Consider the following 27,038-nt stretch of genomic DNA (forward strand, 5'->3'; position numbering starts at 1 on the left):
CATCAACCCTCAGTTTGTTTTGTGAGATTAAGAGTCACTTATGGTTTGTCTCCCTCTCAATCCCATCTTGTTTCATTTACTCTTCTCCTACCCCCTTAACCCCCCATGTTGCATCTCCTCTCCCTCATATCAGGGAGATCATATGATAGTTGTCTTTCTCCGATTGACTTATTTCGCTAAGCATGATACCCTCTAGTTCCATCCATGTCGTCACAAATGGCAAGATTTCATTTCTTTTGATGGCTGCATAGTATTCCATTGTGTATATATACCACATCTTCTTTATCCATTCGTCTGTTGATGGACATCTAGGTTCTTTCCATAGTTTGGCTATTGTAGACATTGCTGCTATAAACATTTGGGTGCACGGGCCCCTTCAGATCACTACGTTTGTATCTTTAGGGTAAATACCCAGGAGTGCAATTGCTGGGTCATAGTTCTATTTTCAACATTTTGAGGAACCTCCATGCTGTTTTCCAGAGTGGTTGCACCAGCTTGCATTCCCACCAACAGTGTAGGAGGGTTCTCCTTTCTCTGCATCCTCTCCAGCATCTGTCATTTCCTGACTTGTTAATTTTAGCCATTCTGACTGGTGTGAGGTGATATCTCATTGTGGTTTTGATTTGTATTTCCCTGATGCCGAATGATATGGAGCACTTTGTCATGTGTCTGTTGGCCATCTGGATTTCTTCTTTGCAGAAATGTCTGTTCATGTCTTCTGCCCATTTCTTGATTGTATTGTTTGTTCCTTGAGTGTTGAGTCTGAGAAGTTCTTTATAGATTTTGAATACTAGACCTTTATCTGATACATCATTTGAGAATATCTTCTGCCATTCTGTCAGTTGTCTTTTAGTTTTGTTAACTGTTTACTTTGCTGTGCAAAAGCTTTTGATCTTGATAAAATCCCAATAGTTCATTTTTGCCCTTGCTTCCCTTGCCTTTGGCGATGTTCCTAGGAAGATGTTGCTGCGGCTGAGGTCGAAGAGGTTGCTGCCTGTGTTCTCTTCAAGGATTTTGATGGATTCCTTTCTCACACTGAGGTCCTTCATCCATTTTGAGTCTATTTTCGTGTGTGGTGTGAGCAAATGATCCAATTTCATTTTTCTGCATGTGGCTGTCCAATTTTCCCAACACCATTTATTGAAGAGGCTGTCTTTTTTCCATTGGACATTCTTTCCCGCTTTGTTGAAGATTAGTTGACCATAGAGTTGAGGGTCTATTTCTGGCCTCTCTATTCTGTTCCATTGATCTGTGTCTGTTTTTGTACCAGTACCATGCTGTCTTGATGATGACAGCTTTGTAATAGAGCTTAAAGTCCGGAATTGTGATACCACCAACGTTGGCTTTCTTTCTCAATATTCCTTTGGCTATTCGAGGTCTTTTCTGGTTCCATATAAATTTTAGGATTATTTGTTCCATTTTTTTGAAAAAAAATAGATGGTACTTTGATAGGAATTGCATTAAATGTGTAGATTGCATTAGGTAGCATAGACATTTTCACAATATTTATTCTTCCAATCCAGGAGCATGGAACATTTTTCCATTTCTTTGTGTCTTCCTCAATTTCTTTCATGAGTACTTTATAGTTTTCTGTGTATAGATTCTTAGTCTCTTTGGTTAGGTTTATTCCTAGGTATCTTATAGTTATGGGTGCAACTGTAAATGGGATGGACTCCTTAATTTCTCTTTCTTCTGTCTTGTTGTTGGTGTAGAGAAATGCAACTGATTTCTGTGCATTGACTTTATATCCTGACACTTTACTGAATTCCTGTACAAGTTCTAGCAGTTTTGGAGTGGAGTCTTTTGGGTTTTCCACATATAGTATCATATCACCTGCAGGAGAGTGGTAGTTTAACTTCTTCTTTGCCAATTTGGATGCCTTTAATTTCCTTTTGTTGTCTGATTGCTGAGACTAGGACTTCTAGTACTATGTTGAATAGCAGTGGTGATAATGGACATCCCTGCCGTGTTCCTGACCTTAGCGGAAAAGCTTTCAGTTTTTCTCCATTGAGAATGATATTTGCGGTGGGTTTTTCATAGATGGCTTTGATAATATTGAGGTATGTGCCCTCTATCCCTACACTTTGAAGAGTTTTGATCAGGAAGGGATGCTGTACTTTGTCAAATGCTTTTTCAGCATCTATTGAGAGTATCATATGGTTCTTCTTTCTTTTATTAATGTGTTGTATCACATTGATTGATTTGCGGATGATGAACCAACCTTACAGCCCTGGAATAAATCCCACTTGGTCGTGGTGAATAATCCTTTTAATGTATTGTTGGATCCTATTGGCTAGTATTTTGGTGAGAATTTTTGCATCTGTGTTCATCAAGGATATTGGTCTGTAGTTCTCTTTTTTGATGGGATCCTTTTCTGGTTTGGGGATCAAGGTGATGCTGGCCTCATAAAATGAGTTTGGAAGTTCTCTTCCATTTCTATTTTTTGGAACAGTTTCAGGAGAATAGGAATTAGTTCTTCTTTAAATGTTTGGTAGAATTCCCCCAAGAAGCCGTCTGGCCCTGGGATTTTGTTTGGAGATTTTTTTTTTTTTTTTTTTTCTTTTTTTTTTTTTCTGGATGTGGGGCTGCCCAGGAAATGGTCAAGAAAGAATTGCAGAGATGTGTTTGGTGCAAAAAGGTGCTTTTATGACAGCACGGGGACAGGACCTGTGGGCAGAAAGAGCTGTGCTGGGATTGTGAGGGGTCACTGGTGATATGGTTTCCAGTTAGTGGGGGTTAGGGATAAGGTAAGTCTCCAAGGAATGTGTTGTTTGGAGATTTTTGATGACTGTTTCAATCTCCTTACTGGTTATGGGTCTGTTTAGGCTTTCTATTTCTTCCTGGTTCAGTTGTGATAGTTTATATATCTCTAGGAATGCATCAATTTCAAATTTGTCAAATTTGTTGGCGTAGAGTAGCTCATAGTATGTTCTTATAATTGTCTGTATCTCTTCGGTGTTAGTTGTGATCTCTCCTCTTTCATTCATGATTTTATTTATTTGGGTCCTTTCTCTTTTCTTTTTGATAAGTCTCGCCAGGGGTTTATCAATCTTATTAATTCTTTCAAAGAACCAGCTCCTAGTTTCATTGATTTGTTCTATTGTTTTTTTTGTTTGTTTCTATTTCATTGATTTCTGCTCTGATCTTTATGATTTCTCTTCTCCTGCTGGGTTTAGGGTTTCTTCCTTGTTCTTTCTCCAGCTCCTTTAGGTGTAGGGTTAGGTTGTGTACCTGAGACCTTTTTTGTTTCTTGAGAAAGACTTGTACCGCTATGTATTTTCCGCTCAGGATTGCCTTTGTTGTGTCCCACAGATTTTGAACCATTGTGTTTTCATTATCATTTGTTTCCATGAATTTTTTTCAATTCTTCTTTAATTTCCTGGTTGACTCATTCATCTTTAGAAGGATGCTGTTTAGTCTCCATGTATTTGGGTTCTTTCCAAATTTCCTCTTGTGATTGAGTTCTAGCTTTAGAGCACTGTGGTCTGAAAATATGCAGGGAATGATCCCAATCTTTTGATACCGGTTGAGACCTGATTTAGGACCGAGGATGTGATCTATTCTGGAGAATGTTCCATGTGCACTAGAGAAGAATGTATATTCTGTTGCTTTGGGATGAAATGTTCCAAATATATCTGTGATGTCCATCTGGTCCAGTGTGTCATTTAAGGCCTTTATTTCCTTGTTGATCTTTTGCTTGGATGATCTGTCCATTTCAGTGAGGAGAGTGTTAAAGTCCCCTACTATTATTGTATTATTGTCGATGTGTTTCTTCGATTTTGTTATTAACTGGTTTATAGAGTTGGCTGCTCCCACGTTAGGGGCATAGATATTTAAAACTGTTAGATCTTCTTGTTGGACAGATCCTTTGAGTATGATATAGCGTCCTTCCTCATCTCTTATTATAGTCTTTGGCTTAAAATCTAATTGATATGATATAAGGATTGCCACCCCTGCTTTCTTCTGATGTCCATTAGCATGGTAAATTGTTTTCCACCCCCTCACTTTAAATCTGGAGGTTTCTTCGGGTTTAAAATGAGTTTCTTGTAGGCAACATATAGATGGGTTTTGTTTTTTTATCCATTCTGATACCCTGTGTCTTTTGGTTGGGGCATTTAGCCCATTAACATTCAGGGTAACTGTTGAAAGATATGAATTTAGTGCCATTGTATTGCCTGTAAGGTGACTGTTATTGTATATTGCCTCTGTTCCTTTCTGCTCTACTACTTTTTGGCTCTCTCTTTGCTTAGATGACCCCTTTCAATATTTCCTGTAGAGCTGGTTTGGTGTTTGCAAATTCTTTCAGTTTTTGTTTGTCCTGGAAGCTTTTAATCTTTCCTTCTCTTTTCAACGATAGCCTAGCTGGATATAGTATTCTTGGCTGCATGTTTTTCTCGTTTAGTGCTCTGAATATATCATGCCAGCTCTTTCTGGCTTGCCAGGTCTCTGTGGATAAGTCTGCTGCCAATCTAATATTTTTACCATTGTATGTTACAGACTTCTTTTCCCGGGTTGCTTTCAGGATTTTCTTTTTGTCAATAAGACTTGTAAATTTTACTATTAGGTTATGGGGTGTGGACCTATTCTTGTTGATTTTGAGGGGGGTTCTCTGCACCTCCTGGAATTTGGTGCTTGTTCCCTTTGCCATATTAGGGAAATTCTCTCCAATAATTCTCTCCAATATACCTTCTGCTCCCCTCTTTCTTCTTCAGGAATCCCAATTATTCTAATGTTGTTTTGTCTTATGGTTTCACTTACCTCTCGAATTCTCCCCTCACGGTCCAGTAGCTGTTTGTCCCTCTTTTGCTCAGCTTCTTTATTCTCTGTCATTTGGTCTTCTCTGTCACTAATTCTTTCTTCTGCCTCATTTATCCTAGCAGTGAGAGCCTCCATTTTTTATTGCACCTCATTAATAGCTTTTTTAATTTCAACTTGGTTAGATTTTAGTTCTTTTATTTCTCCAGAGAGGGCTTTTATATCTTCCAAGAGGGTTTCTGTAATATCTTGCATGCCTTTTTTGAGCCCGGCTAGAACCTTGAGAATCGTCATTCTGAACTCTAGATCTGACATATTACCAATGTCTGTATTGATTAGGTCCCTAGCCTTCGGTACTGCCTCTTGTTCTTTTTTTTGTGGTGAACTTTTCAGCCTTGTCATTTTGTCCAGATAAGAGTATATGAAGGAGCAAGTAAAATACTAAAAGGGTGGCAACAACCCCAGGAAAATATGCTTTAACCAAATCAGAAGAGATCCCAAATCGTGAGGGGGGAGAAAGGGGATAAAAAGAGGTTCAGAAATAAAAAGAAAAAAAAGAAACAATTAAAAAAATAAAACGAATAAAGAAAAAATAAAAAAAGGAAAAAATATATATATTAGAATAACTAGTTAAAAAACGTTAAAAAAAGAAAAGGGTTAAAGTTTAAAAAAATTTGGCAGAAGAAGAAAAAAAAATTGAAAAAGAAAAAAAAATTAACCGCAAGGCTAAAGAATCATGGGGAGAAAGCCATGAGCTCCATGCTTTGCTTTCTCCTCCTCTGGAATTCCGCTGCTCTCCTTGGTATTGAAACTGCACTCCTTGGTAGATGAACTTGGTCTTGGATGGATTTCTTGATCTTCTGGGGGAGGGGCCTGTTGTAGTGATTCTCAAGTGTCTTTGCTCCAGGTGGAATTGCACCGCCCTTACCAGGGGCCGGGCTGAGTAATCCGCTCGGGTTTGCTTTCCGGAGCTTTTGTTCCCTGAGCGCTTTCCGTAGAGTTCCGGAGGACGGGAATGAAGATGGCGGCCTCCCCGGCCCAGAGGAGCCGACAGCCCGGGGCCCCACTCCTCAGTGCGCTCAGAGAACAGCGCCCAATTACTCCCGTCACCCTGGCCTCCGGGCACACTCTGAGCTGACCGAGCCTGCGACCGGTTCAAGGTAACCCCCAGCTTAGAGCTCACTCCTCGGCTCTGTCTCTGTAGCCGGCTTCCCCGTTCTAATACCTGTAAGCTCTGCGACACTCAGACACCCCCGATCCTTCTGTGACCCTGCGGGACCTGAGGCCACGCTGACCCCGTGTGTGCTTCACCCCGGTTTAGCCTCTGGAGCGATGTCCGTCAGCAGAACAGACTTTTAAAAGTCCTGATTTTGTGCTCCGTTGCTCCACTGCTTGCCGGGAGCCGGCCCCTCCCCCCGCGGTCTATCTTCCCGTCGCTTTGGATTCACTTCTCCGCCAGTCCTACCTTTCAGAAAGTGGTTGATTTTCTGTTTCTAGAATTGCTGTTCTTCTTCTCTTCGATCTCCCGTTGGATTTGTAGGTGCTTGCAATCTTTAGATAAGCTATCTAGCTGATCTCCCGCAACCTGAAGTAGTCTCAGCCTGCTGCTTCTCCGCCATCTTGACTCCTCCTAAATTTACTATCTTTACGGTAAATTCTCTGAATTCTGACAAACATCACCATGATCACAATCAAGATACACAACAGTTTCACCACCAGGCAAAATTTCTCTGTGCCTCTGAAGCCCAACCCTCGCCCGCTGCTACGAGACGACCACTCATCTGCTGTCCACCCCTGCCGTTCAGTGTCGGCCTGGCCAGATCCATATAAATAAAATCGAAGAGGACGTGGACTTTCTGGTCTAAGATCTTTTACTCGGCACAGTGCATCCGAGACTCATCCACGTGCTTGTGTGGATCAGGAGTTCATTCTTTTTTATGACTGAGTTGTATGCCATCGCACAGCTATCCCACAGGTTAGTTATCTCTTCACCAGTGGAGGGACATGTGAGCTGCATCCGGTCTTTGGTGATTATAAATACTAAATAATCACGTGCAATTTTTTTTTCCCTGTGAACGTTACTTGGTAACTACTCCCTGGTTAACCAACTCTTAGAGCACAGACTACCCGCCTTGGTCAGTTTCAATCTCCACTCGTTGGTGTGACGTTGGTGTGATTATTTAATTACCATTACACCTGTGAAGCTGTGAATTCCAAGATTAAGGACTGTATCTGACTGGAATCTGCCTCATGTGTGCCTGGCACACAGCAGGCACTTGCTACATAGTTACCGAGTGGATGAGTTACCTCCTCCTGGGGCACGATGAGGAATGTAAAGTACTTCTTTTCTCACTTTTTCTTAAATCAGGGGAAGGAAAATGGATAGTATGTTTAAACACAGCCAGCTCTACAGAGACTTCCTTTTTTGCGTGGGGGAAAAAATATCAGATTTTGTTTTGTGGATTTTAAAATCCGTATCATGTTATAGAAAATTTTGAGAAGGAAGAATAACATGGTCCTTCTCACTATTACAACACCTGTTTTTATTTTTCTGAAACTTCTGCAGTCTTTTCCTCGGGATATTTGCTTTCCAACCAGCTCAGGCTGGAAATAAAACAAACAACTAAATACATCAATCCACACTTTTCTCCAGCCTGACCCACAGCAGCAGACCCATGGAGGTGACGGTTCTCTTTCCCTTTTTCATTCCACCTGGGAAAAACCATTTTACAAAGGAGATGCCAGAATACCGGAGGCTGGGGTGTGGGGTGAAGAGGCCGGCCACGCAGGAAGTGGCTCCCCTCCCCAGCCTCCCACAGTGAGGACACGGGCCTCCAGCTGCTAACACATGAGGCCCATCTGGAAAAGAGATGAAGACTGTCCCTCCTTCAGACTGCACGGCTTAATGGCTTGGAGGACCACCCTGAGGTTTCTTACCCGGAGGAAAGAAGGAAAGCCCTGTCCGTAGTATCCAACAGCAAAGTATTCAGGCTGAGGCCTCATTGCTTTAATGATGTTCTCATAAAACGAGGCTCTTTTTTTCTGGAAAACAAAATAAGACATTCCACAGGGAAGTTACAAGGGCACCATTGAGGGGTGGGGAAGATCAGACTATTTGCTTTGTTGTTTCCCATGAGCCAACAGGCAAATGAACAATCTTTGGAAAATATCCTGTGGGCCAAGAAGCTATCCCTTTCTTGGATGGAAGGGTTTGGACCTGGGTCTGTGAATGAGCCTTGGATGGTCTGGCCATCTCCGGAGTTGCCTGCGGGAAGACACACGCGGTGTGCGTTCCTCTGTAAAGGGAGGCAGTGTTTAGCTCTTACCAGTTTTCTGAAGAGGGTTCAGGACCCCTAAAAGGTTAAAAAGCCCCTTTTGAGATTCGAGGAGGGTGGCTGCACTTAAACAGAGATACAGGAGAAAAGAAGATAAAGAACTTTCGGGTTCACACAGGTGGTTTCGATTAAAGTCCTAAGTTCAGCTACGAGTGCCCAGAAGGTGGTGGTGATGTTCTGTTTTTCAGTGTCTGGTCTCAGCGCTATCATTAATCCTTCCCTTGGGAAGAGGTTTCCTGGTCAGGGCTGAGAGTAAGCCTTAAAGAGAGCAAAACAGGTAGCCAGATCCTTCGGGGCACGTCCCTAGGCCCCTCTCACAATGGTCCGGTGACCATTTACTTACTTTAGTATTTACTTACTTTATTTAGGTGAAGGTTTCTAGCACGTTTTCTTAGCAGGGTTAACATGGCGTATCACTAGTTGCTCCATTTAGTTAAGGAAATTAAGAAGTGATTTTCTGTGTGTGATGATAGCAGGAGCTGGTACAACATACTGGCAAGCTGTTTTCAAAGTGATCGTGACGACTATCCCCTCAAAGAAGCTACACTTGACCTTGAACAACATGTATTTAAAATGGATGAATCTACTTATACGCAGATATTTTTGGTAAATACAGTATAGTATGGGAATTCTCTTCCTTTCAAATTCTTAGCATTTTTCTCCAGCTTACTTTATCGTAAGAACAGTATATAATACATACACAAAATATGTGTTGATCAACTGTTTATCAGTAAGGCTTCTAGTCAGCAATAGTCAACAATAGGTTATTAGTAGTTAAGTTTTGGGGGAGTCAAAAGTTACATGCAGATTTTCAACTGTGTTGGGGATTGGCTCCCCTAAACTCCCCTCCTTCAATTGTGCAAAGATCAACTGTATTATTACATAACAACAGGTGACTTGACCTTTTGTGATTCCACTACTAAAAATTATCAAATGTAATGTGTGTTGGCCTACCACTGGACATTCAGAGTGTTATTTTTGTTTTGCTGTTTTGTTTTTAAATAGTTGGTCTGTGCTGGTGGGCAGGCATGGCACAGAAGTTCATGGAACTATAATGTGTGTAAGCACCACAGTGACATTTTGGGAGAAGGAGGGAGGCAAAATTTGAGACTCAAGATCCAGCAGAAGCATTTAACAACATACCAAGATGTGCATAACAAAACACACACACAAAAAACAAAAAGAAGGCTCATAGATTGGCAGTTCATCCATTCGGCAGGACCCTGAGGATGGGGACCACAGAACGAGTGATTCTGACAGAAGATGTCAGAAGATATCTGAACTATGGACAGTGTTCACAGAAGCCAGAGTAACCAAGAGGGTGAAGAGGAGATGGGTCAGGAATATGGAGGGTCCCTACTCTAGGGAAACAATATGCACAGGGAAGAGAGAGAGGTCTAGAGGCAAGGATCCTGGGCCCTTTATCAGAGATAATTCAGAGTAATAATGGTAACACCTTTAGGACCTCACCTTTTTTTCATTTTTCTTTCAAGCAAGGTTTGCTTTCCCACTGTAAAGAACACGGTTTATCTTGACTATCTCAAAAGTAGAAAAACATTTTCACAAACACAAATTTGGCATCCCTGTCGGACCCTTGCCCTGTGCTGACCCGGACTCACCAACAGGTTGCCAAGGCCCTCGTAGTCAAATACTTTGCTCTCATAGGTCTCGGCCAGCTCTTTGCTCAGTTTGATGGCCTTCTCCCACATCTTGGAAAAAGCAAAAGTAGGGTTACAAGCGGAGAACAAAGCAGTCACTGATCTGTCTGCAAAAAAGCCAGGGGAGAGTGGCTGACAGTGACCAAGGAGTCAGGTGGGTTGAGTTTCTGCAAATATTCCCACCACGCCTCACCTCTTGGACTAACTAAACCTTTTCTTCTGGCATGATAACGCTACTCTATCTTGGCTGCTTTGCCAGGGGGCATGTTCTAGAATTCTGTTTCAGAGAACATGAAGAACACCATGTGTCCCAAAGAAAGCGATACTGCACTGAAAGGGCAAAGCACTAAGACCATTGAGAGCTGAGAGGAACCCACTCCAAAGCCTGGGTTTTGAGAGCTTGTGAATCTTGCTGGAGGGGAAAGGAAGTTAGTGTGGGCCTTAGTTCTGGTTCTGGAGTGTGTGTGTGTTTGTGTACGCTTTGAATTAGGTAGTTCAGGAGAAAGACTAACCACGCTGTTGTGTGGAATTTGGGAAACTGTTTCTCCAGTTTTGAGCACTGATTCCCTATCTCTGACCAAACCATCTGCTTAGTCAAAGAGTTTTAAGAAAAATGCCTTTTTGCTAGGGCACTTGATGCCCTAAGAAACATTGATGTTTCTTGTACTGATGAACATTGTAAGTTCACTAATGACCATTTAAGACACGGCTTACTGGAGATACATGGTATCTGAGGCTAGCATCCCACACTGAGAGCCCTCTGTTCCTTTTGATATTTCATAAAATGTCTCTTAGGTGGATGCTCGTAATAACATAGCATCTGGTAATTTCCTACTTGATTCTTATTAACAGGTACTATGCTCCACTGTTTCTGGTTGCTGAAGGAATGTAGGCGCAGTTCACGTACAGTTGTAAAAAAGATTTAAAAATTAAGTCTTTTAAAATCATCATTTGACAAATTTACCCCCTCTGAAATTTCAGGGCTGGGATCCCTGGAAAAGGCTCTGAAATGTGCCATATGGAAACCATTCCAGATTAGCTGGGCCTGGAGCAGGAAGCCCATCAACAGTATCCAAGAAGTCAAGCTCGCTCCTCATTTACCAAATACTAATTTATGTCAGAAACAGGGAGATAGCCTGGCACAGAGCTTCTCAAAGTGTGTGGTCCCTGGTCTCTGGGAGTCCCCAAGATCCTCTCACAGAGTCCCTATGATCACAATTACCTTCTTAGTATTAATAATATATTTGCCTTTCTCAGTCCTCATTCTCTCATGCAGGGGGGTTTCCCACAACTACCAAATGGGTAGTACCACTGGAGATGGAATGCAGAAAACAGATATGAGGATTCTGCTGTTTCCTACCAAGCCAGATGCTGGAGAGATTGTCAAACATGTCAAACAGTGCCACTCATATCACTATTTTTTTGGAAAATATAGTAATTTTTAATAAATATGATTTATATTCATAGTAAAAAGTTCCTTCAGAGAACAAGTAAATAAATATTTTAAGATTTTCTGTTTTAATTTCTAAGGATACTTGTATCAGTAGATACAATCCATGTGGGAAAAAAAGCTCTTTGGGATCCTCAGTGATTTTTGAGCAGGTCAAGGGACACAGAGACCAAAGACCTTGAGCAAATATACTTGGTCTCTGGGCCTCAAGTTTTTCATCTGTAAAAAAGATATAGTACCTACCTAACAGGGTTTTAGGGAGAATTAAATTGGACAAAAAGCCTGGAAATCACTCAAAACAGTAACTAGCACTAAATAGATGCTAGCTACTTTATCATGATGAGTATCTGCCTGATTTTATTTATTTTATATATATATATATATATATATATATTTAATATTTTATTTATTTGACAGAGAGAGAGAGACCACAAGTAGGCTAAGAGGCAGGCAGAGAGAGAGGGGGAAGCAGACTCCCTGCTGAAAAAGCTGGATGTGATGCCCCATCCCAGGACCCTGAGATCATGACCTGAGCTGAAGGCAGAGGCTTAACCCACTGAGCCACCCAGATGCCCCACTGCCTGATTTTTTCTTATATTAATTTTTTTTGTTTCATTTTTTTAAAAAATTCCAGTTAGTTAGCATATAGCGTAGTATTAGTTTTAGGAGTAAAATTCAGTGATTCGTTACTTACATAAAACACCCAGTGCTCATCAGAACAAGTGCCCTCCATAATGTCCATCACCCTTCTAGCCCATCCCTCCACCCATCTCCCCTCCAGTAACCCTCAGTTTGTTCTCTATAGTTAAGAGTCTGTTTCATGATTTGTCTCTTTTTTTCTTCTCCCATGTTCCTCTATTTTGTTTCTTAAATTCCACATGAGTAAAAGTATATAGTATTTGTCTTTCTCTGACTTATTTCACTTGGCATCATACTCTCTAGCTCCACCCATGTCATTGCAAATGGCAAGATTTCATTCTTTTTGAAGGCTAAGTAGTATTCCATTGTATACGTGTGTGTGTGTGTGTGTGTGTGTGTGTGTCACACACACACCCCGTATCTTCTTTATCCATTCAGCAGTGGTTGGACATTTGGGCTCTTCCCATAACTTGGCTATTGTTGATAATGCTGCTGTAAACATTGGGGTGCATGTATCCCTTCAAATCAGTACTTTTGTATTCTTTGGGTAAATACCTAGTAGGAAATTGCTGGGTCATAGTGCAGTTCTATTTTTAACATTTTGAGGAACCTCCATACTGTTCTCCAGAGTGGCTACACCAGTTTGCATTCCCACCAACAGGGCACGAAGGTTCCCCTTTCTCTGCAGCCTCCCCAACATCTGTTGTTTCCTATGTTGTTAATCTTAGCCATTCTGACAGGTGTGAGGTGATACCTCACTGTGGTTTTGATTTGTTTTTCCCTGATGATGAATGACACTGAGCATCTTTTCATGTGCCTGTTAGCCATCTGGATGTCTTCTTTGGAAAAATGTCTATTCATTTATTCTGCTCATTTCTTAACTAGATTATTTGTTTTTTGGGTGTTGAGCTTCATAAATTCTTTACAGATTTTGGATACTAACTCTGCATTGGCTGTGTCGTTTGCAAACATCCTTTCCCATTCCAAAGGTTATTTGGGCTTATTTACTTATTTCACAAACAGGTTCACTGCTAAATCAGGAATAGTGGCTGGAAGTGGCAGTCCATAAGAACTCTCCAGACCTCTGAAACGAGTCAAATCTAGGATCTGTTTTGTTTGGATAGTGCATGTTTTTTTTTCTTCCTCCCCTGACGCCTTCCATATTTTTTCCTATTTTAAAAGCCTTTCAGTTAGCCATGCTGACCAGCTGACTAGAGACTCCACAACTTCCAGCCTAGTTCTCATGTTTACCTTTTTTCAGAGCCCCTGGGGTAATTAATTAGGCCCCCTGTTACCTATGGTGTTAGGCAAGTCGTGGCCTGGGTGTGGGGTGTGCACCAGGGGCTGGCCACAATCTCTAGAGAATGCACTGAAAATCATGGTGCTAGCTCCTGGCACTCAGCAGTATTCAAAAGGTAAAATTATGGTTATGGAGAATCGGGCTCTGGGCTGCCCATTATATCCTCCATTGGGTTAAGTGTCCTGAATAACTGATCTTTATTGACTTTGTTAGCCTAATTTATCTATTCATTTGCTCTCCCACTAAAAATACTAAAATTCAAAGAAACACATGGGAATAATAAAGAGTAAGTCATGAGTCATTGTTCTAAAATAAAGGATTTGTGTGGTCTTTATCCTGAGTCCCTGTGAGGGAGCTTCTAAGTCCCTGGAATTTCTCCAGTGATGGGAGTGTCTTTGTTGTTTCTGGTGGGCCCCTCAGACCACACCTGAATTTATACTAGTGAGAAACTCACGGTGGGCCTCGAGATGGTCTCAGAACGGGGCTGGCCTTGCCAGACTGCAGCCCACGGGATCAGAAGATCAGGGCCCTGATCTACATGGAATCAGCCAGACCTCCAGGGAGGAGAGAGCTGCTGGAGACAGAGTTCACTCACATGGCCAAAGGTTCAACCAACGAAGGCTTCAATGAAACCCCAACAAAAACTACGCACGGAGGCCCAGGTGAAATTCTCATCTATTTGCTAGGAGGCCGATGTGCCCGGAATCCACTCATGGGAGAGGACACAGGAGCTCTGCATATGCAATGCTCCTTAGACCTTGCCCTATGTTTTTCTTCAATTGGCTGGTTCCTGATTTGCTTCCTTTAAGACAAAACTGTAATTGTAAGCACAGCACTTTACCAAGTTTTGTTAGCTGTTCCAACGTATTATCAAATCTGAGGGGTTCACAGGACACCCTCCCCAAATTTACTGTCAGTTGCTGATCCATGTGGGTAGCCCAGAAACCCCCAAATTGTGGCTGGTGTCTCAAGTGAGGGAGGTCTGACTGGGGACTACTTCCTGAACCTGAGGGAACTGGGCTAACTATGGGTAGTTGGCATCAGAACTGCCCTGCAACACTGCAGCCAATTTCTTCCTTTCCCTAATACAAAAACAGCCCAATACTCACTTTGCCTTTGTCAAAGTATGATATGATTTCTTGATACAGCTTCTCTTTAAGCTCTTGCTGGGTATAGACATAGTAACTGTCCCTCTGAAGCAAATGGGGTACACAGGGCTTATCCGACCACTGAAAAACAAACAAAAGGAACAAAAGAGATGAATGTAACACGTCGGTTAAGTAAATCAATTAACCAAAGGAGATCCATGTAACAAATATTCAGCCGATAAAAGTCAGACATATTTGTATATATTTTTGATTCAGCCATATTGTTTAGATTATTTATTAAACACAAAAATTGCCCCACCCCCCAAAATAAGACGTATGTCAGTTTCAAAACAAGTTAACGCCAAATGAGCCACCACCTGAAGCACTGCTGTGAACAGTAGCGAAGGGGGCGGAGGGCTGCCCAACACACCTGCTGGGCACTGAAGGTACCACACGGACAACGGGATGAAAGAAAAAAATTAGAAGTATGAAAATGGGAAGGAAGGGGTAAAACTATGACCATGCAAAGACTGTATTCTTCATAATCCATTTCTTCACATAGCATGCCAACTGAACAACTATCACAGATAATGAGAGAATTAAGTAGTGGCATAAAAATTAACAAATTTAGCAATAATTTAGAGGTGGGTTCCCAGGAATAGATAACCATGTTGAAGAGATAAGACCAGGACTAGAATAAACCCCAAATGAGAGGATATCCAGGTACAAGGCGAATGTACTTAAGGCTACTGAACGGTCCACTTAAAAATGGTTCAAACAGTGAATGTTAAGTTCTGTATATTTTACCATAATTACATTAAAAAAGAAAAGATACCTACGAATCAACATAACAAGGAATATGCAAGACTTCTACACAAGAAAGCTTAATACATCACTGAAGGGCAGGAAAGCAGACTTGAACAAATGGAAGTCCTAACATGTTTTTGGATAAGAGAATGCTACTCCATAAACATGGAAATTCTTCCTATATCAGTGTTTTAATTTCATGATTCCAAAGTCCACATGGAAAAATAAATACAAAGGAATAGGGCAGAAACCTCTGAAAAAAAAAAGCAGCAATGAAGAGTAACTACCAGGTAGTGAAACGTACCACAAAACAGTGTGGTCCTGGTGCGTGAACATACAGAGTTCATTCAGACCATGCAAAAGTGTACGCAATCTGGTAAGAGACTTGCCTTGTGTACATGATAAAGATGGAATATTATCCCAGTGAGGAAAATATGGACAATACTTAATAAAGAACACCCCTAAATTCAGTAGCTAGCTGTGGGGGAGAGCTGCATCCATACCTCAAACTTTATGCCAAGGTAGAGTTTAACTCTCTGAGACAAAAGGACCTACAGTCACCGACATACCGGAGTCTCTCTGTGATCAGTCCAAGGTCAGCAAGCTCTCCTATCATCCCAAATGCAATAAGCTTATTAGTGCCCTGAACCTGAACATGAATTGTGAATGGCTGCCCTGGGAAGTGGTGAGGCAGAGGACTCCTGTTCTTAATGACAAAGCTAAGAACAATGTACATGCCTTATTTTAGTAAAAAAATTAAATTATACCAGAAAATTAATTGCTAGGGGCAAGAATGGCGACAGGGAGATGTAATAGGGGGCTACTGCCATGCTCCAGGGGAGAGATAATGGACCAGGACAACAGCAAGATGATAAAGAAAAGTGGATAGAAAGAAGAGACAATCAGGATCCCTAAACGATGTCTGCACTCCCGTGTTCACTCAGCATTGTTCACAGCAGTCAAGACACGGAAACAGCCTAAGCACCCAACAGTGGATAAAGAAGGTGTGGGATATATATGCGACGGAATGCCATTTAGTCATGAGAATGAAGGAAATCCTGCCACTCTGGGCAATGTGGATGGACTTTGGGGTGTTACAAGTGAAACAAGCCGGAGTGAGAAAGACAAAGATTACCTGGTAGCTCTTACACATGGGCTCTAGAAAAAGCCAAACACATGAAAACAGAGGACAGTGGTGGTTACCAGGAGCTTGGGGGTGGCAGGGCACGGGGGAGATGTTATTTGAAGGGGGCAAGTACAACCAAAGCATAAATAAATCCCAGACACCTAACACATAGTGATTATAGACAACAATACCGTACCACAAACTTCACATTTTCTGGGAGACTATATCTTAATTGTTCCCATGCCAAAAAATAAAAAAGGCAAGCATGTGCCTTGCGAGAGGAGTTCACAATCGCTACTGGTCTGTGATTTTAGCTCGGCCTCGATGTGGGAGGGTGAATAAAAGATGACAACAGGTATTTGCCTGAGCACCCGGGTGAAGGTGCTTTCCCTTTATGAAAATGGGAAGAAAGAAGAGGACAGGGAAGGTTCTGAGAGCACCGTGGGGAATGGCAGCTTCTGTTACTGCCGGGAGAAGTGTGAGCTATTAGCTGCTCCAAGACTGTGATATGGAAGGAACAGTTCATACACAAATGCAAAGTTAGTGGACTGGTCAGAACTAGAAATCATGACTCGGGATCCATGACACATAGGTATATGTATATCCCTGGCACACAACTCTGACTCTGTAAGAAGAGTATAAGTAGGGGAGTGCTACTATATTCATTTACAGCTCATCTCTTGGCAGTTCTAGGATGATTTTTTACATACATTAATCAACGTATATTTTGTTTCTTCAATGAGACTGTCAGTTACTGGAGGCCCTTAAGCTGCGCTCTGCTTCCAAAGGATTTTTAAACAAATGATAACTGACATTTTCCCCACCCCCGCAGAAAATAAGCGGTGCTTATTTAGAAGGCATATGAGTGCTCTTGGATAGAAGGAGCTCCCTTGAATACGGCTCCTTCCCATCCAAAGTCATGAAGCTGCAGGATTTGGTCCCAAAGGGCTTGGACAGGGGGCTTCCATGCAGTGGAAAAAGGCATGCCTGACTCACTTACCTGCAGAAGCTCGGCGTGGAGGAGGAGGGTATAGGCGGCTTCTGTGTAGTTTTCAGAGTCTCGGTGCAAATCCCGCAGCTTGTACAAGTACCTGGGCAGAAGGGGAGGAAGGGGGCACTCTGCCACTCGGGTTCAGCTCATTCTGCAACCACACCACAGCCTGCTTCCCCAGCTTTCCTTCCCTCCTTTTTCACAGACTAAGGACTCCATCACCTCCTGTCTTCCCCTCCCTCTACCCCTCTCTGCTGCTTCTTGTCTGCGTGTCTTTCCCACTCCAATGGCTCTATTTTGCACTCTTCCTTTAATGCAGTGGTGCTCAGTTTTGTTTTTTTTGTTTTTTTTTTTTTTTTTTTGCTCAGGGCTTTCAGCATCCCAGGCTGACGGTCCCTGACACAAGGCACCTGTCCATCCATGCCTCTGACCTATGCAGCCTTTCCTGACTGCTCTGGCCAGTCTTCCATCCTTCCCCGGAATGCCAACACCATCCTCCCTATGTGCTCCCTCAGGCTGGACTTACGCATCTGTCTAAAGAGTTTACTTTTTCCAGGGGAAGGGGGCAGCTCTCCTACTTTTTTAGTGTCTCTCAAAGCAGCAAGCATGGTGTTGGGACTTAGCATTTGTTTACTGAAGAAATAAATAATAAAGCCAGGACATAAATGGCAAAAGCAGAAATCTCCTCCAGCTTACCTTATGTATATGTCCTCTCTCTTCTTCTCTTTATAAAAATTCTACCAAAAAAAGGGGGGCAGAAATACCAATGTAAGTCAAAGGTTATGGACAAGCTGGCCACAGAAATGGCCAAACCACTACGTTCACAGTGTCACTTTTCCAGAGGCTATTGTTTTCCTTTAACACAGGAAGGAAGTTTCCTTTAACTGCCACAAAAAAAGGTAGTCATCATTTATAAAGTTAAGTTGAAACATTTTCTGGGACTCACGCCTCTAAAAAACGTGAGGGAAACCCTCTAAGTGAGCAGATAGCCAACTGGTACTTCAGTCAATGGGTGGTCTTTTTTTTTTTCCTCAAGGGGTCAGTGGGGTCAGACTCTTCCTTTCTATTAAGCAGAGGAATGCAAAGCAGCCTAAACTTCTGACGTCTGTGGCCCCGGTGACACATATCTAGGGAAAGGCAAGACCACAGAGCTCTACCACCATGAGGACTCCACAGACTCTCTCCTCGTGACATAGCGTTTCTGATGCAACATTTCCAACAACAAAGCAACCACATATAAACAAGACAGAGGAAAAGGTGAAGGATGGTCTTCGAGCAAGAGTGGAGCCAAGGGCTTGGGTTTCACTTTCCATCCCCATGTCTGTGGGAGCTGACTTCTGAGTCCAAAGCTGAGTCAGCAGTTCCAGCTGAACTCAGCAGGATGCAGACTCCATGTAGGTAGCCCCTGGGTAGCTTTGGGCCTGGGAGATCTACTCAGAGCTGAGCTACGCCTGCAGGGGTGGCCCAGTGGTGCCCTCTCGCCAACCCGGGGGCCCGGCACCCACCAGCACGTTCACAGTACAGCTCATGCGGTTCTCCTTGCTCTCGTCATGCATGATAATGGTTCTGTAGTCCAGCAGGTGCTCTAACAGGCTGCTGACCAGGAATGCGAACACTTCTCCAGAGGTGGCAAGGTACTTATGTTTCCGGCAATGTTCTAGGAGCCTGGAAGGGTGGACACAGAAACAAATGCCCCATTTGCATACTGTCTGTCATTCCAGCACCTTTAATGAGCACTGTCCAAGGTTCCGGCAGCAGGTGGCGCCAGACCAGGAGACACACACCTTCTGTGTAAGGCCATCCCATCCAGGGCTCCACTTACGCTGTCCCTCCAGGTGACTCAAGTCCTACATTGTCTTCAGGGCTTTGATTCAAGTCCCACTGTCATTTAAAATCCCAGCCCACAATGCCCATCTTTGAACTTCTATCTGTACTTGCTTTTTGTTTTTGTCTTTGTCAATACCACAGAAACGAGAACCTTTGCCCAGGTTTATGTATGCTATCTGATCAGTCTACTGAAACTGAAAGGGACCATCTTTTTATGTCTTCATTCTCCCTAAAGCCTAGCACTTCCCCCTAGCATCCTGCGGGCATTCTGGAAAGGCCTGGATCAGTGCCCAATCTAGAGGACACTATGAATCTAGTGCACATCCACACACGTGCCTCTTCAGATGAAAGTGTTATTTAGCAAGAGCAACAACAAAAATGCAAAGTTGTAAATAAATAAGCTGAGGATAAATTTTTGACCTAAACCTTCTCCTGTTGGACCCAAATACAGCAAAGCTATTCTACAGGGGCTTCTTGGATTTGATAACTACAAAAAAACTCAGAGAACAAGATAAAAAAAGAGAAAGAAATAGGCTCAAAGAATTAGCCCAGACTTTAGAATTATTCTTGAACACTGGAGATGTTTATAGTCATATTTTTATGAGTTAGTGATTCAGGAAGAATGGAGAAAAAAAAAAAAAAGAACTTACAGTGAAAAATCAGCTTGGGACTTAAAAAAAAAAGGTAGTTTATCATTTGTAAATTGTGTTTGTATATATATCTGTACAGGTATGTAATTTCTCCATTTAATTCTTGTATGAAATCCGAATTACAAGAGTGATAATGTGGGGTTTGAAACTCAAACAGGTAAACTTAATGGAAACAGGATAAAAAGATCAATGAATGGGTCTTGTCATCCACTAAAAGCAAACTAAGAAAGAGTTCTCGTTCTTGAAAATATAGCTGAGTCATCAATTCAGTTACATTTCTGAGCACCCAGTGTGCTCTGGCTCCTTAAATCTTAAAAAACAAAAAAGAAAACAGAGTTGGGAGTCCCTGTCCCCAAGCACAGTCTAGTGTGCATCACTTCCACGAAAGAGATGGACAACAAAATGACAGAGGCATACGCCCAATCAACAGGTGACCAGCTGGTCGGTATCCCAGAGGCTAGAGAATCCAAGAAATGGGTTGTCACAGGTAGTGAGCACCATGGACAACGGTGGACTGAAGATGGTGGCAGCACAAACCCACAGTAGTGACGCCCTGTCAGCTCGGGCTCAGTAACAGACGCCATGCTAAGGTGTCACCTCATTGAGTCCTCAATCAATACCAAAGCCTATGGGCCATCCGTGTGGATGAAAAAACGAAAGCCATCAGAGAGGTCAGAACACTGGTCCAAGGTCACACTCCTGGGTTATGGCAAAAATGAGATTTGAGGGTTTCTCTAATTCCAACCCACAAGTGTTTTTAACTGCCTTTTTATGTTGTGATCCCATACATGCAAAGGAGAATTCAGAGGGCAGGAGGGGTGTGAGGTGTATGTGTGGGGGGACAGGAAGTGGGAGTGACAGTGGGAGCACAGGAGGGAATGGAAATGTCAGATGCGAGGGAGGGTGAGTAAGGCAGCGCAAAGACCAGCCTGGCTGGAGATATAACAGCTGTTCTTAGAGCCTGTCTACTGGACAGAAGGTACTTTTAAAGGTAAAGCAGACTTTGAAATGTTTTTATTTTCCCTTCCTCTTTTAAAAAGGAGCTTTGGAGCCATAATTAGAGGTACTAGCACTTTTGGTGAAGTTTAGCGATTCAAACACTGGGCAAAATGCCATCGCTTGGTACATCTCCCCTTCTCCTCCATCTGCTCTGTTCTCGAGGGGCCGGGCTGGCCAGGAAAACACGGACATTTGACTCACTCAGACAAACAAATGTCAGCAGTGGATGGTGGAAACTCCATTAACCCTGCTGAGGACCATTTGTGGTGGTGACCCCTGTGCTTCTGGGACTTCTCGACTTGTCTGGAAAGGCAGCAGAAGCCTGCTTCTCTCCACCACTAAATGATGTATCAGTTTGAGACTTTGTTTCTGAAATACTCACAGTTTCTCCAGAAGGACCTTGTATTGTTCATCTCCTCTGCCCCCTTCCACCTCTTGATCCAGCTTTGTGATCAACTCGTTCTCAAACTGGAAGCAGGGTAAGAATGTCACAGGAGAATGCCAGGTATTCTTAGAAGAGGGCACGTAAGCCACCCAGCCAACATTTCTAGATTCGACCCAACCCTTTTATTGAACTGCTAACACTTGCCAACATATTGTAGGGAAAGATCATACTTCATGTCTTCCATTAATCATGTGCCAGGGCCCTATTGAAACGCTCTATACTAGACTCATGTTACTTTGTCCTTTGCTTTACATTGTAGGAAATAGAATAGCCTTTCTTCCTTTGAAGGAGACGTCAAAACACAAGACCACTTCCTTTGAGGGAGACCTCAAAATAAGAGACCACCGCATGAGTTTCTCAATCCCCAGCACTATTTTCCCAGCTATACTGCAACAGATAGAACTAAGATGCGTGATGTCAAATTTTAATTACCCAGAGATGCAATGCTGTTTGAGGAAACACATGGAGCAAAAAAACCGTTTCTAGGCCATGGGATAGAACATCCCATTCTGTCTCTAAGTGTTTTACAAAATGTAAAATGTAAACAGTTTTTAGACCAACTTGGATTTGTATTACTCAGGCTACGACTCCCCTCTAGAGAAAGAAAGTAAGCAAGAGCTGACTATATATCTGCACAGTCGGAAGACTCCAGTTCTACCACTTACCATATGGAAATTGCCGTTCCCGCTGAAGTTGAACTCACACTGCATCATGTCAAAGAAAATGGGGATGGTGGCTTTCCGGAGCTCGACCTCAGGGGTCAGGGTGACCTCAAGAATGGGACCCACCATGGAAGGGATAAATTTGATTTTGTGGGGACCTGAAATGAAAGTAAGCAAGGATATTAAAAAGTGATTTCACTGGAAGTCAAGCGTCACCATGTTCCTCCAAAGGGCCAGAAGAAAAGAAAAAGGTCATGGGGGTAAAATCAACTCAGTTCAGAGGAGTGACTAAATGTTACATTCTGATAACACGTGGATGTCACAATGCAAGACCTACAAGTCAACTTTCACTTCTAGACACACAGACAAAGAAGTCTCAGGGTTACTGGGAATTAGAATCAGAAGAACCCATCACAGGGAGCTTATTACACAGGACTTGTGCATGGGCCAGTTCAAGGTCATACACTCACCCAGGTTATACCACATGTCCCGGATTCTGAAGCCGATCTCCTTTCTCATGTCCCCGTACCTAGGAAGATCATCAACAAGAAAAAGATCTGCAGTGGAAATCAGTTCATATATTAAAATGATGAGGTGAGTAGGAATGGCCTGTTGCCCCTCTTGGCCATGTTTATGACAGGTCTGAGGCAAGGTCACTTTACGAGATGTAGTCAACACTGAAAAGAACTCCCAAAGAGAACTGGGCTACATGGAGAGGGGGGCTTTACTAGCAGGAGGGGGCCACATGTGAACACTGAAAAATAACTTAGAAATGAAATTGTCAAACTTATTGAAGGGAGAAGGCGGGGGGCTATTCTGGCCACTGTTAAGTAAAGAAACAAAACAAAACATACCAAGCGCTAATGAAAAGGCAGATGAATGAGGTATGATGTAAATAGTCAAGTGACTGATGTCAGACAAACATGCTGACTTTACATATTTTTTATTTGAGTAACCTACCCACACTTCAGTACGTTCTTCAAAGTACTCACACTGAGAAGCTCTAGATACACCTTCTCAGTGGAGGGGGGTGCTGTCCCCCCAGGAGTGAGAGTTGGTCCTTGGGGGCACAGCAGGCTTACTGTTCTTATGTGTGAAATACAAATCACATATTACTGTATGTGACATGCAGCGGATCTGTGGTATTAATATTTTGGGGGGGGTGTGATTAGGAAACCAATTTCTGAAAAGGTTCTTTATAGGAGTCAATAATGAAAAAAGAGAGAGAAAGAGAAACGGTCATCTAGACAGTGGTTCATGGCTGGAGAGTAATCAAAATCACCCGGATATCGCTTAAAGAACACACAGGCCTGAGGCTACTAGAAACAGCGTGGGTCAAAAGTAGATATGGCCAACGTTCCCTGGGAACTCGAATGAGCACCTATGGCCCATCCTACAACCGCATTTCAACATTTTCTGCTCACGGCACCAAACACTATTTTCAAATTCCTCTTTTGTAAATGCCTTCAGAAACCAGTGTAAAATTCTTAATTGAAGACTCCTCGTACAAAAATAAAACAAACTTCTCTTACTATTCCTTTTTAACAAAACATCTAATTTTATTATTTATATTAGTAAGCATATGTACTCAATGTCAGGCACGTAATAAACAATACACGGTAACTACTTCTATTCATTAATACTGTTGTTGATGCAACTTCTACTAGAAATAAATCTTGAAAAAAACTGATTTGTGTTTCTGTAACATTAATAAAAATGCTTTCCCAAGGTGCACCTTTGCCCATATGCATATATATTTTATATAGCCTGTCCATAGTCGAACCTATCAAAACTAGAATCATTAAGCCTAAGTAGCCTGGCTACTCTGTTCACCAGACTCGGGGTCAACTAACTTTTCATTGTTTAACCAAATTAAATCCATCCTTAAGAGAAGTTATGTCATTTACGATAGTCTAAACAATAAGCTTAAGACATCCATCTTAAAAATCAGTTTTGTCTCCATACCCACCCCATAAGGAAATCCATAAAACGGGTTTTACTTTTATCTTTGAGATTTAAATCTCAATCTCTAAACCACCAATCTCAGTGTTTTAGGGAGAAACCAGGGGTAAACAAATACCGAATAATCTGCCTAGAATCCCAGACATCCCGGCAAGGGAACAGAGCTCAAATTTCACAGCCTTTAAGTGACATATTTCTCATGTTCTATTTAACTACACAGCCTTGAGTTTCCAGGCTCTCCGTGAACTCTGAAACAGACCGGAAAGGAAAGGGATGAAAAGCTTCCCTAAATCTCTCATCGCTCTTGGTCATACGTCCACATCGAATTCCGAGCCAGGAATCTGGAGGGATTTTTAGGGGACGTGTGAGTCCTGGCTCCTCTGCTGACGCGATGGAGAGGTGAAACAGTGTGGCGTGAGAGGGAGAGGTGCTGTGCCTGCAATGTGGGCATGATGCTGGCAGATGGGCGGCTGTTCAGGGAAACAGGAGTACTAGCCAGCCCCGGTGCCTCTCCAAGTACGGATTCCATTTAAAGAAAATTGTGACGGTTGGGGCGCCTGGGTGACAAAGTCGGTTAAGAGTCTGCCTTCAGCTCGGGTCATGATCCCAGAGTCCTGGGATCGAGCCCTGCATCAGGCTCCCTGCTTAGCCGGAAGCCTGCTTCTCCTTCTCCCTCTGCCTGTTGCTCCCCCTGCTTATGCTCTCTCTCTCTCTCTCAAATAAAATCTTAAAAAAAAAAAAAAAAAAAAAAAAGGAATGGAAGAATCACCTTGCCAATCTTAAGCAAGTTTAAGAGGACACTTACTTTTTGACAATTTTGTTGCGCTTGGCTTGAGAGAAGGTTTCAAGCTGAAGGGATTCGTGGGTGAGAAATGCTACTGCCAAGTGGAAGTAATTGTTCCAGAGCTGCTCAAAATTGATCGTGTGGGAGAAAAGGAATGGAAAATAACATTAATATGGGTCAGAGTAAAACAGTGCCACATGGCAGACATTTACTCACAGGGAGTAAGGAAAAAAACAAAATAAAATCCACCAGGCCCCATTTTCTTTCTCATGTTTCAATTATTCAGCCCTGAAAGTTTTAACACTTACTATTAAGGCTTTCTTTCTTTCTTTCTCTTTTTTTTTTAAATCCAGACTGCTCTATTTGTCTTTACTCCTGAGGTAAGGGAGAACTGCTGCTAACAAGAACACCCATTTATAGTAAGTAGTTTGGCAATACAGATCAAAAGCCCCCAAATTCTGCCAAGCTGCTGAAATGGTAAATACTTTAGGACTTTATCCTGGCAAAATAATCATGGGTATTTAAAACTATTTAAAGCAAGGAAGGCCTTCACGGTGTTATTTAAATGACAGAAGATGGAAACCATCTAAACGTTCCTAAGAAGAACTCGGTTAAATAAATCATGACTGTACTCAGCCACTAAAAGTCCTGTGAAAACATTTAGTGTCATTGAAAAGATGATCGAAAAAATCGTATTAATGTTGCCAAAGAACTGCACAGCTTGACTACATCTTGGCATATATACGTAAGGTCTAACCAGCAAATACAGACACTCCATTTTAGCTCATACAGACACACACGTATGTATATATAAATGCATATCTAATCTCCTCTTCTGACGACTCTCTACAGTTCACAGATACAAACAAAGCCACAGGACAGAGCAAAAGCACATCACCAAGGAACTGTGTGCCCCATGGGGGCGGGGACCTTGTCTGCCTTCCCCAGGGCCTAGAGTGGTGCCCTGTGCCCATAAATACTGTAGTATTTGTCGGACGAATGCAGGAGGAGCTAGGGGCCACCTGTTTCACACAAGTGTGTATATGAGCCTCCCCTGAGAAACGAAACCACGTGCAGGCAGAGAACTGTCTGCAGGTCCGTCCACAGGCACACGTGTGTACGCGTATTTGTGTTCATGGTAACGGCAGAAGGCAGGACGTTTTTGTCTTTCTTCTTTTTTTTCTTTTTCCTTAGCCATATTTTCTACTAGTCCTTTTTAAAAACAAACAAACAAACAAACAAACAAACAAACAAAAACCTGTACTATAGGGCGCCTGGGTGGCTCAGTGAGTTAAAGCCTCTGCCTTAGGCTCAGGTCATGATCCCAGAGTCCTGGGATCAAGCCCTGCATTGGGCTCTGGGCTCAGTAGGGAGCCTGCTTCCTCCTCTCTCTCTGCCTGCCTCTCTGCCTACTTGTTATCTATGTCTGTCAGTCAAATAAATAAATAAAATCTTAAAAAAAAAAAAAAAATCCTATACTAGTTGGGGCGCCTGGGTGGCTCAGTCAAGCATCTGGCTTCGGCTCTGGTCATGATCCCAAGGTCCTGGGATTGAGCCCCACATCAGGCTCCTTGCTCAGGAGGAAGCCTGCTTCTGCCTCCCCCACTCCTCCTGCTTGTGTTCCCTCTCGCTCTCTCTCTCTCAGTCAAATAAATAAGATCTTAAAAAACAAAACAAAACAAAAAAACCTGTATTAGTTATACGCACAGAAAAAAAAAAACTCTACTTGATTGTGTCTGGAGGACAGAGTGACAGGACTGTGTGCTTTAGGGAAAGGAGAAAAAAACAAGAAAACTGTGCTTGAAAATGATAAAATTTGAAGTGACATTTTCCAAAATGCCACAGTTGTCTCGCTGTGGCTGAGAATTCAAGGAGCCTCCTAGGTGAGTAGCACGCTTACCTGAAGTTCGAAGCTTGCCTGATCCATGAAGAGCTTCGTGAGAACCTCGGTAAACTGATTTATCGCACGGAGGAAAACTCTGTGGGAGGAAAATACCAGATAAAGAAGGCAACTTTCTGCTCTTCCAAATATCTCCCACCTACAGGAAAAACCAAAGCAATCTAAACCTGGACTCAGCAACATGAGACCATCAGCTCCACCGAGGTCATCAGAGACCAATGCCAGAGCAGATGGCCCAGGACACTCAAGTGCAGTTTCTAGAAATGACTACAAGAGCCACTCAAGGCTGCATCACAATTTAGCCACTTGAGGGTAGAGCTGGGATGACCAACCAGGTCCCCGGAGCCTCAGGGCTCCTCAACCCTATTGCAATGCTTGTCTTTGCAAGTCTAGAGATACTAATTAGAGTTTTTCTTTAACCTGTATGTAGTTGAGAACGGTTTTTCTAATCAGGTATGTGGAGTTAACAACTGTTAGACTGATTTACTTTATTTACTTCTTCCAAAAAATTCTGAAATCTTAATATTATATATATAATAACTATGATATAATGATACATTATATATAATATGATATAATTATATATTATATATACAACTCTGAAATCTTTATATATATAAATATATTTATATTTTTTATAATTTATATATATTTATTTAT

General features: G+C 42.4%; 1 protein-coding gene across 3 annotated transcripts in view; it reads right to left on the bottom strand.

Moving 5' to 3' along the window:
• Positions 1 to 27,038, bottom strand: part of DOCK5 (dedicator of cytokinesis 5) — a 213,840-nt gene that overhangs the window by 28,723 nt on the left and 158,079 nt on the right. For 2 of the 3 annotated variants that reach the window (XR_004382447.1, XR_004382446.1), the window contains exons 29-32: positions 26,379 to 26,457; positions 24,500 to 24,600; positions 22,203 to 22,261; positions 21,841 to 21,890 (exon numbers count right to left, since the gene is read on the bottom strand). Coding sequence is in view for 1 of the 3 variants with exons in the window: in XM_032855782.1 (XP_032711673.1) it covers positions 7,693 to 7,797; positions 9,710 to 9,799; positions 14,247 to 14,366; positions 17,159 to 17,249; positions 17,846 to 17,886; positions 18,655 to 18,814; positions 21,008 to 21,093; positions 21,736 to 21,890; positions 22,203 to 22,261; positions 24,500 to 24,600; positions 26,379 to 26,494 (1,124 nt within the window). In the remaining 2 variants the exon portion in view is untranslated. Of the gene's footprint in view, positions 1 to 7,692; positions 7,798 to 9,709; positions 9,800 to 14,246; positions 14,367 to 17,158; positions 17,250 to 17,845; positions 17,887 to 18,654; positions 18,815 to 21,007; positions 21,094 to 21,735; positions 21,891 to 22,202; positions 22,262 to 24,499; positions 24,601 to 26,378; positions 26,495 to 27,038 lie in introns of those variants that run through there. The other variant, XM_032855782.1, reaches the window with a different exon arrangement.

Source organism: Lontra canadensis, unplaced genomic scaffold, assembly GCF_010015895.1.
Source record: "Lontra canadensis isolate GAN:19392208 unplaced genomic scaffold, GSC_riverotter_1.0 scaffold10, whole genome shotgun sequence".
NCBI lineage: Eukaryota > Metazoa > Chordata > Mammalia > Carnivora > Mustelidae > Lontra > Lontra canadensis.